This window comes from Chinchilla lanigera, unplaced genomic scaffold, assembly GCF_000276665.1.
Source record: "Chinchilla lanigera isolate Chin_1 unplaced genomic scaffold, ChiLan1.0 scaffold00001, whole genome shotgun sequence".
NCBI lineage: Eukaryota > Metazoa > Chordata > Mammalia > Rodentia > Chinchillidae > Chinchilla > Chinchilla lanigera.
This window is the reverse complement of record NW_004955402.1, coordinates 62,269,225-62,285,861: the sequence shown is the minus strand read 5'-3', so window position 1 is coordinate 62,285,861 and position 16,637 is coordinate 62,269,225. Positions and strand designations below refer to the sequence as shown.

At 33.8% G+C, this 16,637-nt stretch overlaps 1 protein-coding gene and 1 pseudogene across 3 annotated transcripts in view; one reads left to right on the top strand and one right to left on the bottom strand.

The window, feature by feature from the left end:
- Atp9b (ATPase, class II, type 9B) overlaps window positions 1-16,637 on the bottom strand; it is a 305,437-nt gene that overhangs the window by 251,450 nt on the left and 37,350 nt on the right. For all 3 annotated transcript variants that reach the window (XM_005373105.2, XM_005373106.2, XM_005373107.2), the window contains exons 4-5: window positions 14,986-15,099; window positions 1,970-2,078 (exon numbers count right to left, since the gene is read on the bottom strand). In XM_005373105.2, coding sequence (XP_005373162.1) covers window positions 1,970-2,078; window positions 14,986-15,099 — 223 coding nt within the window. The remainder of the gene's footprint in view (window positions 1-1,969; window positions 2,079-14,985; window positions 15,100-16,637) is intronic.
- Window positions 2,209-3,707, top strand: LOC102008588 (annotated as a pseudogene).

Sequence of the window (16,637 nt, the reverse complement as noted above, 5' to 3'; positions counted from 1 at the left end):
AGGGCTAAAACTATAAAACTCCTAGAAAAACAAGAAGAAGTTATTGTAAACTTAGAATGGCAATTGTTTCTTTGATACAATACCAAAAGTATAAGCAACATTAATAACAAATATAAATACATGTAGCAAAAAAGTGAAAATAGAGCCCACAGAATAGGATAAACTATCTGCAATCATAAATCTGACATAACATTTAATCCAGGGTATCTAAAGAACTCTTACAACTAAGCAGCTAACAGACAAGAAGCCCATTTAAAAAGCAGGTGAAAGATTTGAATAGACAGTCATCCAAACAAAATACAGGAATGGCTAATCAGCATGTGAGAAGACATTCAACATCATTAGCCATCACAGAAATGCAAATTAAACCCACAAGACACTACTTCATACCCTGCACAATCAAAAAGTAATAGGCTCACTAAAAAAGGCAGACAGTAAGAAGTGTTTGTGAGGATGTAGTAGAACTGGAATCATCATGCACTGGTGGTGAGAATGCAAAATGTGGCAGCCATCAGGAAAACAGGTCAGTACCTCATCAAAATGTTATAGTTATCTCCTAAAGTAAGAATTACAGTCCTAGAAATATATCCAAGGGAAATTAAAACAATGTTCATGCAAAATCTTGTACACACATTTTGATGTTTCACAAGAGTCACAAAGTAGAAACAACCAACTTTCCATCCAAATAAATAAAATAAGGCTATATCGTTCAGTAGAACGTAATTTGTCAACAAAAAGAAATAAAGTACGACCCTTGCTACAATGTGGATGAACCCTGAAAATATGGCAAATGAAAGAAGTCAACAGCAAATGATCACATATTTTATGATTCCAGTTGTAAATCAGTAGGTTAAACAATAAATACAGAAAACAGTGTTTCTTGGGCTTGGGTGGGAAAAGAAGGAGATGATTTAGGAATGGCTGCTCATGTATTTGGGGTTTCTTTTTCAAATGTTATTATTCTAAAAACAGATGATGGTGATGATTGCACAACTTTATGAATGTACCAAATATCAATGAGTTGATTATTTTAAGTGAATGAATTTTATGATATGCGTTACACAGCTCAATAGGCTGTTAAAATGAACAATTCTGAAGAGATTTCAGGTAAATAATTCCTCACACATGTCCACATATGTTAATAAGATACAAAATCCACTCTGAAATTCATTGCTGAACAGACTTGATTTCCCATAAAGGGTATGAAGTAGTATCTTGGGTTTGGTTTGCATTTCCATTCAGTGTTTCAGTGTCTCCTTTAATGCTGATGTATGGCTACTTTTCTATTGTCATAGTGACTATGTGTAATAGCTTATTCCATTCCATCTGCTAATACACTGCTTTATTTTTTCTATTAATGGACTGAAAAATCAGATAAACAAGGTCTTTAAGAATTTAAGCTAGACAAACGTTAAATTTCTGAACAAAGGAGCAACGTGGATGTAACTGTTCTTATTAAATCATAAAATTTATTTGAGCTCCTCAAAGGCCCTTTTATTGAAGTATAATTAACATCACGGTATAGGTGTCTGACATTTATAAATGTTAAAAAATATAATACTAAAACAGATTCTAGATAAAGCTGATATATATCACAGAAAATGTATACATATAAGATAGGTTTCACGTGTGTCTAAGTACTGTAATAGAGTATATATATAATTTTAGTATATGCATATGTATTTATGTACACATTTATATGTATATATAAAAATAGAAACATATACATATAAATCCTACACACACATCCAAGTATCTAGAAAATGAATAAATAGCTACCTAATAAAATCTAATAAATATCTAGGAATTGCATGCATAATATATTATAAAAAAATTGGATAACGTAGAATTTCTATGAAGCTATTTTCAAGAACAGAAATTAGGGTTTGTTTTCTTTTATTATGTTAAAACTCTACAATGATGATTCCATTATACAAATGGTAGGTAGTATTTAAAATGTCTTGCTAACCTCTTACAGTAAGCTTGCTATATAGTTGTGAATTCACTTCTTTATCTCGCTGAAAACGCCGAAATTCATCAATCGCTTCACGTGTGATAGTAACTGCCAAAACAAATCCCTATGAAACAAAATAAAATAAGTATTTTAGAAAACAGAACTTTAACAAATAGTCATGGGACAATTATTTATCTTTACTTTTTTTCCTTCAACTTATATTACTCTCTAAAACATAAAATGTAGTAGAAGAGATGAGCTATACAGAGACACTGCAAGCTTTTCATGGTACTGGTCCCTATCTGTGACTCCAGAGAGATTTCTAAGTGGTATGTGTCCCACATGATGCCACTTCCTAAACCATACCATGAAAAGACCAATTCCTCAATGGAGTTAATTCTTCCAATTACTGTATCACCATGCCCAATGGTGATAAACAGCTCTGTATAGCTCATCTCTTCTACCACACCTATATGGTATTAAACTAGACATAATTATTTCTGAACAGCTTCCTTTGTATTACAGAAGAACTGCTGAACTAAATAGTAATTGCTTAGAGTCCTATAAAAATATCATGCCAAGTACCCTGGGATTTGTTGATCCAGAAGTAGTTGCATTTCTCTTAGAAAAACTAGGAAGAGATTAATGTAATCCACCATCTTTAATGAGAGGCCGACAAAGCAAAAATTTCTCTGGAGAAGATTTTGTTTCTGCATAAGAAAAAATGGTCTGTATCTTGGGTTAAAATGTGAGAACACTAGAGTTGATTATTTTAAGGTTAAGCAACATTTGGATGCTATGAATGACTACAACAGGGTCCTAAAAATAAAATGTAGAAGCTTTGGTAGCTTGTCAAGCATTATATGCAACCAAAGGAAGTATAAACAAAGCAATAAAGATTTTGAACTTGCATTAGAAAACTGTGCTACTCCCAGGGCTGTGAGAAAACACCTCTACCAGATACTTAAAAGAAAGAGGAGAGTAGTTTGAAGAAAAAGAGACATTTTTAAACGATGAAAATTACTCTAAGAAAGCTCTGATTTTGGATGAAATTTTTAAAAATGAAAAGAATGGTTTGGAGAAACTTCATAAATATATGCAGAAATCTTGGTAGAGTTAGGAAAAAAGTTGAAAAGGAAGAAAGGAGAAAAAATTAGAAACAAGAAATGTTATGGAGCTCTTAGAAGAAAACGCTAAAGAAGAGAAGAAAATCATCTTCCTCTTCAAGTGTTGCTTCTGATGATGAATAGGTTTCTTCTTCCTTACCCTACCTATTCCTCTTCTGGTCACAGATGGCATAAAGAACATAAGAGGAACCACTGAAGGTCTGCTCACACTTCTAAAAGATATTCATCTATGGCATCCTCAAACCAGGTAGCTCGGAATAGAAAAGATGAATGCTACCCAGTTCCACTAATACTTCAGCATCTTTTCTTAACCAAAAATAAGAAGTAGAAAATCTGCTAAAAAAGTAAGGTAACTTACAATATCAAAAATACATGTAAAAGAGAACGATAGCTGCCCTCTTTCTTTGTCTTCGGATTTCTTTGTCTTGAATTCAAGATTCAAGAGATCTTTATAACAGCTATAAAACTGAAGTAGTAGCAAAACATAAAAGCCATATAAATCAGAAAGACATTCTTCCAGTAGAAGAAACTCCTCAGATTTATTCTGTAAGAATTCAGAGGACAAGGTAAAAACATATTTTTATAGGAGATTTGAAAAAGACAGAGGTAGCTCCAACAAGGCTTGATCATGTAAGAAGGCATCACAGAGAATCTCAGAAACGATTCACTAAGAAATAAGGTATTGTGAAGTTGGGCAAGAGCTTTCACCATGAAGTAGAATATTAATAGGAAGATGGTAAACGCAGATCTAACCAAAGAGACAGCTGAAAAAGGAAAGCAGCACTCTTGCGGCTGGTCTACCCCTCACCCCCAACTCCATGGGGAGCAGCCATTTTTCAAAATGTGTCAAATAGCCTATGTGCCTGTGCTGTGCACATATCAGACTCCAGGGAGACTTTGCATACACAAACTACTCATCAAATCATCACTACCCCTACTCTATACACACTGGGGTAAGCTGCATTGGTACAGTATCCTCTCCAGTACTTATAAGGGTAGGGGAGGCCACCTCCAGACTGTGGCCACTAAGGGGATAAACATACAAAAAGGACACTCTAGCTGATGCCATTCAGAGTCAGCTCTGCTCCTACTCCTACCCAGGCCCAGCAAGTCACCGGCATGTGCGCAAATCCCTTGTGCCACCCCCTTGTGAGCCTGCTGGCCTATGGAGTCCCAGGCAAATGTGCCCAGTCCACTTGGCATCCGTCCTGTGAGGCTGCTTGCCTGCTGGGTTGTACTCAAATGTAGCTAGTCAGTCAGCAGCTACCCTGTAAACCCACTTGCCCACAGAGTCACAGGCAAGCATACTAAGTTAACTCCACACCAGCATTGTGTGCCTTCCTACCCACAGAGTTAGAAAGGAGTGTTCCCAATTCATCAGTCATCCAGTCTGTGAGCCTGCTTGCCCACTGAGATGCAAGCAAGTGTGCCCTGATCACCCAGCACCAGCCCTGACAGTCCACTTATCAGCTAAGTCACAGGTGAGTGCACCCAATCCGCCGGCACATGCCCTAAGAGCTTGCTTTCCCACTAAGTCATAGATGTGCTTGCCCAGCCCGTGGGTACTTGCCCTGTGAACTGCTTACCTGGTAAGTAATGGGTACCTGCACCTGCCTACAAGCCAAGTCAGCTTTGCTCCTACCCTCCATGCCAGTACACCATGCAAGTCACTGAAGCAAAGACCCATCTGTGCAGACCACATGTAGCCACGTGCAACCAGACTGCAACAAAGACAAGGGATTGTGTGGGTATTTTGACTCTATGGCATAGTGGTCATGAAGAAACTGCACTATATTCTCTTGTTGGATTGCTTGAGCCAGTTCCCAGAGGAATTCTTTTTCTTTTTTTTTATTTTACATAGTTGTTATTGTTCCTTTTTTTTTCCACTTTGATTCAGCTGTTTTCTCTCTTCTCACCTCCCTACGCATTTTAACTCTAGCATCTATAGCAATATTATTTATTTGTTTCTTCCACTTTTAAATGCTTCCTTACAATTTTTTTCCTGACTTTCACTATCCCTCAAATATTCCCATCTTATCTCATATTAACCTTTTGTCCTATTTACAGACAGTCCTCATTTAAGGACCAAATTCACTAAATGAGGTCACTAAATAAAGAATTGTATATAGTATTATATCACAATATTCAGAACAAATAAATGGTCAAAGGAAACTCCAACTTGATGACTTTGTTTTTATTTACATAACTCTTACATGCAGTAATTAGAATATAAAATTACTGTACAGTATATTCAGCAAAAAATTACAGTACTATATAAACATTGTACAGTACAACCAGCAAAAATTATAGTACTATATAAACAAAATATACAGTACAAAAGAAGGACATTGAGGCTCTATAAACAAGATGTACAAAACTACAAAAAATTAAAAAGACAGGTTGTAAGTCCAAATAATGGTCATAAATCTGAATAGTGTTCCTTGGTGGTAAGTCCCAATAGTCATTAAAAAGGTAGGTAGCTAACAAGAAATATTTATATTCTATTCCTTTTGCTTCTCTTCATCTTTCCTAGACCCTTGTTCTCACTTGCCTCTTCTCCACCTTGTATGTGCACAAATAAATCAGCAAATTCTGACAAGCTTGCAGCATTCCTTAATCGCAAATTACATTTCCCTCCTCCTACATCCTCACCCTGACTCTACAAATATATTCTTAGAATCTTCAACATTAATCCTTTACCCCACCTATAAAAAAGTCTTCTAACAGAATGAAACCCCAAATCTACCTTTTTGTTACCTATTATTATTTTTACTATCTGCAGTTCATCTTACTGACTTACAGTCCTCTTTCACCCATTTTCTTAACTTTGCCCCTCCCTTTTCCTTCCACATGGCAGATTCACCACTAAATAACAAAACAGCAGAGGCCAGAAAGATTACTGACAAATATCGACAAAAGAAGAAACTGTAAATCCAAAGCTTAACATGTTCACAACAAGACTGTAATTCACGTCTCACTGCCAGGTGATCCTAATTTGAATTACATTGTCTGATGTTAAATAGCTAACCACCAGTGGTTCAAGTTGCCAGATGGGGCCACTGGTGGTTCATGTCAACAGGAACATGTTAACTCAGATAAGTGAGGTTCAACCAGATCTGCTCACACTGTTATAACCAATAATAACCCTCACCTTATAACATACTTAGTCCAAACCATTTTAAAATATAGCACAAGAGGTGAACAGTATCTGTGGAAAAGTTGTAATATACTGATGGCGGGAAGAATCCAACTAAAAACACCTTCATATTAACTACAGTCTATCCTTACTCTACTTGACCTCAATGCTCAGCACAAAAATATAAAGAATATATATCATGTACATATATCATATATATACACACAAGAACATGGAGAAGAAAGGCAACAACAGGCCCTCTAGGTCTTCCAGCTCTTGCAAGGCAGAACTACAGAGTACTGATAGAGAAGAAAGCAATCACCAGGAGAGGAGCTTTGTGAAGTGGTAAGAGAAGAAATACACTTGGCAAGTTCAAAACAACATAATCCAAAAGCTCATGAAATTATCATACAAAATGACTAATGTGGACGTGCAAGGAACAAATAAAAACTTGGAAAAGCTTAACAAAATGGTTCAAAACAAGAATGATAAATTCACCTAAGATATAGAGACTTCAAAAAAGGTAGAGACAAAAATAACAGGTATAAAAAAAATGTATAAAACTCTAAAATTGCACAAATGACCAATGTGAAGACAGGGTTTTTGAAATCTAGGACAAAACAGTAAATTGTGATGAATTACTAGAAGCCTTAAACTTGGTAAGAGAACAAAAACAATCATCAGCTACCAGACAACACTAGTAAAACCAACCTAAGGCTAAATGGAGGTAGAGAGAAACTAGAAGATAGCACACAAGGAATAATGAATTTGCTCATAGAAATCATAATAGAAAACTTCCCAAGTATGAAGAAAGAATTCAACATGCAAGTAAGCGAAGGTTACAGACACCAACTGTGAAGAAAAAAGAAGCTCCACATGACACATTATAATTAAAATGCAAGATGTCCAAACAAAAGAGCAGAATTTCAAAGGCTGTCAAAGCAAAAAAAAAAAAAAAAAAAAAAAAAAAAAAAAAACCACACACATATAAAGGAAAACCCTTTAGAATTACAGCAGACATTTCAATACAAACCCTAAAGGCCAGAAGAGTCTGAAATGAAGTTATTTCATGCCCTAAAAAGCAAATAACTTCCAACCCAGATTAACATAGCCAGCAAAACTTTCTTTCAAAATAGACAGAAAAGTAAGAACTTCGCAGGAAAAAGAACAACTCAAGAGATTTATAAATACTAAACCAGCACTTCAAAAAGCACTGTGATGGTGAACCCATGGCACATGTGCCACAGCTCATTGTATCATAGAAAGCTCTAAAAGGTTCCATCACTGTCCTAGAGACCAAAGCCAGAAACCAGAAGGAATGAATACAGTCATCCCTTGCTACATCATGATTCACATTGCGGCTTCAGTGTATCATGAGTTTTTAAAAAAAATATATCTAATTCTGCGTCGCAGAGTTGTTGCTATATAACGGGATTTTGAGGTATATAGGTATTTATATAATATTTATGATTGTAATTAATTTTGCCTAAAGATTTTAAAATGTTAATTCAAACATATTAAAAGAATATTAAAATGAAATAGAATACAGTTATATATTTCATCAGGGGATGAATATTGTACTGTACACAATGGAAATGCAATACACCATTACCACTTGCACAAATTTGTCAACATGAGATTGTACACAGCACACTACTGGCAAATGGAACGGAAGGTGACCATCCACAGCACTGTGTCCTGTACCCTGGGCGTTGATTGGCTCAGTGACTATAGCATCAGTCTGCTCTCCTGCACTGTGCCCATAAGTTCAGCATCTCTCCTCATTCAAGTTGTAGTATACTTCACTGTTGAGTACCCACATAGCATTTTACATGTTGTTAAAATTACGTAGGTTTAAGAGTGTAGAAAGTGTTTAAGAGCATATGAAGTGTTTATAAGTGTGTCGGAAAGGTTAATAAGAGAGTGGGAAAGGTTTATAGGAGTGTGAGAAGGATTTATAAAGTCTTAAAGTATATATAAATAGTAAAATAAATATAACACCACTACTTCACGGATTTTCACCTATCGCGGGGGTCTGGAACATAATTCCTGCGATAGGTGAGAGATCACTGTACATCAAGCAAAGCAAATATATAAGCCAAAAAAAAAAAAAAAAAAGGAAAAGAAAAACAAAGGAATCATCAACAGACAAAGAGCACAATGACAAGAATTCATAGCTCCCAGTAAAAACTCTCAATGTTAATGGTCTCAACTCTCCAATTAAAAGACATGATTTAGAGTGGACTGGATCAAAAAACAATCCAACAGTCTATTGTATTCAAGAAACTCATCTAATCCAGAAAGATAGTCACAGAATAAAAATCAAAAAATGCAAAGCAATATTTCATACACCAGAACACCAAAACGCAAACAGGGGTACAATTTTACTCTCAAAATAAACTTCAAGCTAAAACTGATCAGAAGAAACAAAGAAGGTTAAGTGAATAATCCACCAAATACTGCAGCAGCTATTTTCATAAAACAAATATGATTAGACCATAAAAAACCAAATGAGGTAATCGGAGCAATGTAGTTGAGGATAGCAATATGTAATATAACAACCACTGTTGATTCATATTATTTTGTCTTTGTTACTCTATACCACTCTATACCACTTTGTTCTTGCTTTGATTTGTTTATGCTTGTGATACTGGTATGCTGCTACTGTTCTATTTGTTTGTTTCTCATTTACTACTCTCTTTAAAATAAAAATAAATAAAAATAAAAAAGACCAAATAAATACTAATCTATTCATAATAGGGTACCTTAATATACCATTTTTACAAAGAGATCAATTAAACAAAGAAATCAATAAAGATACATCAGAATTGAACCACACCCTTGAACATATGTACTTAAAAGTTATCTACAGAGTGTATGTTCTACACTACAGAAGAGTATACATTCTTCTCAGCAGTACATGGAACTTTGTCTAAAATAAAGCACATGCTAGTTCACAAACCTTGCTTAAATAAATATAAAAAAATAAAAATTACCCCATGTTTACTATCAGACCACAGTAGAATGAAATCAACCACACAAAATTTAGAAACACCTAGAAACATACTAACACACCCTGGAACACTCAAGGGGTCTCAGGAGAAAGCAAACAATTTCTGGAAGCAAAGGACACACCAGAACCTATGTGACAAAATGAAAGCTGTCCTAAGAGGGAAGCTTATGGCAGTCAATGCTTACATTAGAAAAACAGAATGAGCTCAAACAAAGAACCTCCAGATATTCAAAAACAAAAGCAATCCAAGCCCAAATCAAAATTAAGCAGGGAAATCACAAAAATCAGAGTGGAAAATAATGAACTCGCTAAAAAAAACTTACAAAGAATCAGCGAATCAAAGAGTTGGTTCCTTGAAAAAATAAACACGGTACACCATTAGCCAAATTTACCGAAGAAAGAAAAGACTTACACCAATGCAATTAGAAATGAAAAAGGCAAAATCACAACGGACATTATTATGATGAACTGTATTCTAACAAAGTGAAAAATCTTAAAGTAATGGACAGATTCCTAGATTCATATAAATTACTAAATCCATTTACAATACTAAATCAAGAAGATATAAAAATTTTAAACAATCCAACAATAACCAATGAAATTGATGCAGGAGCAAAAAACCTACAAACTAAAAGAAGCCCAGGACCTCATGGATTTATTGCTAAATTCTACAAAACCTTTAAGGATATTATATCACAAACATTTCCAAACTCATTTCTAGAAGCCTGCATCACTCTGCTCCCAAAACCAAAGACCCAACTAAAAAAAAAAACTATAGGCCAATCCCCTCAATGAACACAGATGCAAAAATTCTCAGTAAGATTTTTGCAAACAGAATGCAACATATCATCAACGGATCACACATCATGACCAAGTAAGTTTCATCCCAGGTTTGCAAGGATAGTTAAACATATGCAAATCAATAAATGTAATATACAACATAAACAGAAGACAAAAACCTCATTATTATATCAACAGATGCAGAAAATACTTTTGACATAACCTACCACTCCTTCATGATAAAAAGGTATAGAAGGTATACAAGGTATAGAAAATATAGAAGGAATTTACCTAAATCTGATAAAAGGCATTTACGAAAAAACCAATGGCCAGCATCACATTAAATGAGTAATGACTTGAAGTTTTCCCTCTAAAACCAGGAACAAGACAAAGATTTCCAACCACCAAAGATTTATAACCACTTATGTTCAATATAGTACTTGAAACGTTAGCTTTTCATGGATATGTTTATTCATAGTATATTACTTACTATTTACCTAAAGATAATTCTCTAAAAGCACTGTTGCTTTGTTGCATTATAGTATATGAGAATTCCTGAGCCCATATTATCTTGCTGTTTGGGAGAAAGTTAAATTTGTGCACTAAATGCCTGGATCATTTCATTAAATATTATTTTCTGTTAAATTAAAAGAGCTCAGACTTTGAAAATAAAAAACCTTTAAGAAATTTAGTTCTCAAGTCTTAAAACTTATACATATTTAAGCAGTTTCATTTCCAGAAAATTATCCTAAAAGAAAAAAATTCAAAGATACAAGTTTAAATATGAAAAACTGAAAACAACTAACTAAACCCAAATAAAAAAATTCATGGTACACTCAAATGATGAAACAGAATATTTACCTGATTCAAAGATACCACTAGTTCTAAGACTTCACTAATTCTTGGGTAAGAAGACAATACACTATACACATACATTGTTAGTAACAGTTCCATTTCAGCAACATAAAAATTATTCATCTATGAATCCAGAAAATATACTTCTATGCAGCCATTCCCATATAAGAAAATATTTATTATTACAGACTCATATTTATGATGTAGAAGTAATTACTTACAATTCTATTTGTGACTGACTTACTTTGAATGTTAGGAAAATAACAGCAAATAACAAGCACATTTTATTTACAAATTGTAGACATTATTTTAGATGAGTAGTTTTTAATCAGAAGAGCATATCAAAAACAAGTGTGAAATTTTCTGCACCACAGATATGATTCAGCCCTATCTAAACTTTGTCCCTTTTACTCATCAGTGAATGTGCCCCAAACATATATGTAACACCCTCCCAATAACTCTAACTTTTGTCCCTTTAAACAAGTGACTTAAAAACAACAAATGTTAATTCTTTTTTTTTTTTTTTTTTTTTTTTTTTTTGGTTTTTCTCCGGTACCGGGAACCGAACTCACGACCTTGCGCTTGCCAGGCAGGCGCTTTTGCCGTTGAGCTAAATTCCCAGCCCCAAATGTTAATTCTTAATGCAGTATTTATAAACCACAAAATAAATCTGCTACTTCCTAGTACTTCTAAGAACTCAAGCAGTCATTGAAAATAAGACCCCTCTTCTAATGGAATAATATTAGAGAGGACAGAACAAAGAAGAAAACTCTCCAACTTCTAAAAATAAAAGCTAAACACTCAGGAGCTGAGAGTATAGCTCAGTGGTAAAGCAACTGCTTAGTATGCTTGAGGCCCTGGGTTTGACTGAGGGGGAGGAAAATATCACTTTTAGGAAGACACAGAAGGTTAGTCACAGCCAAGGACTGCTGAAATTTATAAGCTGCTTAATGATACATTTCCAAATTAAATGTTTATCAGAATAAATCATAGATGTGCAGAATCAGAAACTGCCAAGAGGAGCTAGCACCATCGTATCTACCTCCAGTACATCTATGTGACCATACACCCCATGGCCAGAACAGGAGCATAAAGCAAACTGGAGGATAAGGAAGTTGATGCCATTCTTTTCTTCTTAACCAAGAATCTAAAATCAGTGGGCCTCTATGTTAACAGTTCATATTTTTTTTTTTTGCAGACACAAAAAAAGGGATGGATAGAAGAATTTTTAAATCAAATGGGAAGTCAGACTTCTGATCATGTGTTACTACCAAAGTGGCACAAAGGTATTTTTTTATTTTAAAGGAAAAAAAGAAACAGTAACAACAACGAAGACAAAAGCAAAACAACACAAAAGCAATAAAAAGGATACACAATTTCAAAACAAGATGATAGGAATTAACAATGGTTGTTACACTATATACTGTTTTCTTCAACAAAGTTGCTCAGATTACCAGATGTAAGAATGCAAAATTGATCAAACAACTAAAGACAATGAAAAGTAATTTTAAAAAATTAGAAATGATACAGAGCTTCACCTAAACAACATGGTAGGAATTCAACAATAGTTGTTATATTGCATATTGTTGTTGTCAAATTAGTTGTTCAGATTACCAGATATAAGCATGCAAAACTGGTCAAGAAAAAAAATTTAAGCATTAACTGTTCCTTTCAATAAACCAATGGACATATTTTATATGGAAGAAAGCATGTTAAAATCCACAGAGTCAAGTTAGGCATGGTGGCACATGCCTGTAATCTCAGCACTCAGATCATGGCAGGAAGATGATGCTGAGTTCATGGCCAGCCTGGGCTATACAACAAGCTCCAAGTCATTCTCAACTACATACTAAGACCCCATCTCAAAAAATGAAAGAAACAGAAAAGTAGAGAAAAATAAGGAAAACATCCACAGTCATAATTTTATCTAAAAATCTTCATAAATTTATATTCTACCTTATAAATTTTGATAGAAGCATTGCAATCTGCTTTATTACTGATTATACCAGCTTTGCCTCAAAGAATTGTTCTGACAGCTGAACAATATGAATTTTCAGTTTACTCTTCTCTTATATAGGAAAACATAAATTAGTTCACAAAAAAGCTAGTAGGTTAATATTGCCAAGAGTAACAGAAAAAGAAAGCTTATTAATTAAGCTGTTATTGTCAAAAAGTACCAGTTTTAGTTAGAAAGCAAAGGAGATAAGTTTCAAGTAACTTTTTTTATAATATTAGTGGACAACAGACATAAAATTTTATAACCACCAGCTATGACTGTGTTCTTGTCTAAGAGAGATCTGGAAATGTTAACTAAGACCTTTCTCTTGAACAATCTTACAGAACTTTAGAGAACAAGCAAGGAAAAGAAATGCTATAAACATAAATATTATGTTACTATATGCCTTGGACTACAGTGCTAAAATAAACTGGTATAGAAGACCAAGAGCTCCAAAAAAAAAAAAGGCCAAGAGCATATACAGAAATCCCTCTTAATATTTTCTTTCATTAAAAAAAGAGACATCTAAGTTGATTTTAGAATCTACAATCTTACAGTTTCCAATAAAGTTCTTTTTTGGATTTTTTGGGGTTTTGTTTGTTTTGTTTTTCTTTTTAAAGACAAGAGCACACTATGTAGTTTAGATTAGCCTTAAATTATGTAAACCAGGCTGGCCTCTGGGCTCACTTATGGGGATCCTCCTGCTTCAGCCTCCCAAGGCTGGGATTACAAATATGTAACACCACTCCCAGCTAAATAAGTATCTTTAGACCTAGACCATGTTTAAACATTCCTTTATGTTTTCCTATATTAACAAAGAGATCTTCTTTATAGAATTTCTGGGTTATTTTTCCTAAACATCATGCTTAAGGTTACACGGTACTCCAATATGTGTATAGGATAAGCACAATTTAAAATAATCCAGTTATACGTTTGAGTTTTTAAATAATTTTATCAAAATAATAATGGACAGTCTTAGTGATCAATTATTATTTCTATAGAATAAATTCCTTAAATAAAAATGCTGGATCTATTTTCAAAGTCTTTAATATATACTAACTACCTTTCAAAAGAGCAATACTGACATACTTATCTTGATAGCTGATGGGTGCTATAGCGTTACGTTTTTACCCATGTTCAGTAATATTTATTTCAATCTCACTAACTTATTATATTTAATTGTCCAGTAATTTTGTATTTATATTCCACATAAAGTTACTTTCATTACTCAAATTATCCCACTATGAAATCTATGTGAACCAGAAGTTACAAAGCTACCCTCAGCACAGCTTTACTAATGAGAAGCACAGGACCTGTCTTGTATCAAGATCTGTGCTCTCCAAGCTAGCCTGCTTTAATGGTAAAGAGTTTCTGGTTGGGGAGGGGCTTACACAAGCCAGCAAAAATCAGCTCAAAAGCAGACCATCCAGTTCTGAAGCCCACACAAGGGAGTGACAGGGGGCAGGGCCGTGGTACATTTCACCCACTTTATATCCTGCCCAGACTCCTCTGGTCATCTACACCCCCAAAAAAACTAAAAAAGGAAATAACATTTTTCTACTGTATATGCAGGCTAAAAAATTAAGGAAAACTATCAACTAAGCATAAAACTAAGAATATGCTTAAAATGAAAATGATAAACATCACTAACCTTTCAAAAGTTACACACTGAATTATTAACCATAAATGTTCTGTATTGCAATCAAATACTTTACAACTTTCACCACTGATGGAGATTCAAGAGAGTAAACAGAAACCACAATTCCTAGCATCATTCCCAATTGTTCCTTAACACAGAAGGGAGGGAGACAGGCAGGCAGACAGACCTGCAACTCTTAAGACAAGCTGAATGCCCCAAATAGGACACTTTATAACTTCTCCAGCTGAGGGGACCCATAGATGCCAGCAGCTTTCGGGCAGTACGGTGCCTTACACTGGCTACAGGGCTCAAAAGGATTAAGTCATAAAATTTGGTGAAATCTTTTAACAAAAGTTCCATGATACACACCAACAACATCATGTTCAAAAATGTGGTCAATTTACTGATCTATCAGTCAACTCAACTCTTAAAATTATATTTTAAATTGAATAAATAAGCTTAATTTTAAAAGTCCTTTCTTTTACCAGAGGAGCCCAGTAGGTGTAGAGGTAGCCTATTTTCAATGCAGGTACAAACTGTGAGCAGGATACTACCAGAAAATAGAGATTCAGGAAAAACTTGAATTGTTCATATAAAACCTAAAAAAGAAAAGAGAAAATTAACACAATTCTTTCAAGTAAATATTTTAACGTTCAATTAAATAATTATATTCAGCAAAATATATAATGACATCTCCTTCAAACAGTCAAAAGGCTGATTCATGGTAACAAATTATTTTTAAGATAAACTAAAAAAAATTAAAAAGACAGTAAAGCCTTTCTACTATAATAAAAGTATCCATCCCTAAGAAGATCTGCTTCCTTGTATAAAATTTTTAGTTTTACACAACCTATAAATCTTAACATGTACATTAAGCAAATAATAGTATAACATTCCCAGTGTTAGCAAGTGTATGAATATACAAGTGTGTATTTTGATGCCAAGAAACTCTTACAATGGAAAAGTCTTATTAATCTTACATTTATAAAGTGGTAAAAATTTAAAAAGACAGCCATGCATTTTACCATGAGCATCCTGGCTTTACAAAGATTGAATGAACAAGCCAAACATGAACAGGTGTAACTATATAACATTTTATATTTGTTTCCCTCAAAACATGAAAAATGGGTAATATATAAAAATATGTAAATAACAGACCAATTTTCAAGAAGACAGAACCTATATATCATTCTTTGTGGCCTTTTCATAGTTGATATTTAACATTACTTTCACATATAAAATAAATTCCACCACAACAAAGTTTTAGGAATGAAAATACTGAATGTTTTTGTATTTTTAAATTTAAATGGAATTATCATTAAGTATGAAAACTCAAACTCTGGCATATTAATAGACTTCTATTTACAAATGCCTCAAATTATTAGATTTAAATTAAAAATTACAACAAACTTTATGTTTGTAGATGAGAATAATTCAAATAGCATTACAAGCCACTTGCAAATCTGCCACTTGCAAAACGAATCTTCCTGAATGCCATTTCTTATTCAAGGTGAAAGGTACAACAATTCCAAAAAGAGTAAAGCAATGGGTTAACTACATATTGTGGGCTTAAAGAGCCTAGAAGTACTTGTTGGTATATAATAAAGTTACCTACATCACCATACAGTTGTGTGTGTGACTAAAAAAATCAGTTACACTGGTAATACCTTTATATTTATAATCATGTTCAATTACTGTCTAAAACTATTTTGAGTTATTTCATAAATTAATCACAGCAGGAAAGAAAGCTCTCTTTTCCTCAGCAGTTTCTTTAAAATCTAAGTATAAATTATATCTATTAGCAATTCAGAAATTGCCATTTGTGCTAAAAATGGCATAGAATTCCTACTGTGCAATTATGGAAGGTTTCTAAAATACTACACTTTAGATGAAAAGACTTAATTTCACAGACAATCTAAAAACTCATGCACACAGTAACCACTATACAGACCCATCAACAGGTATTCTTAGGATACAGCCAATCTAGAAAGGCTGTATGAATTTACACTGATCAAAGTTAAACTGTACTATTTTTAAACCACTGTAACCAATACTTTACGGTCTACCATTAGTTTTGTTTGTTTTTTTTTTTTTTTTTTTTTGGTTTTTCTCCGGTACCGGGAACCGAACTCACGAC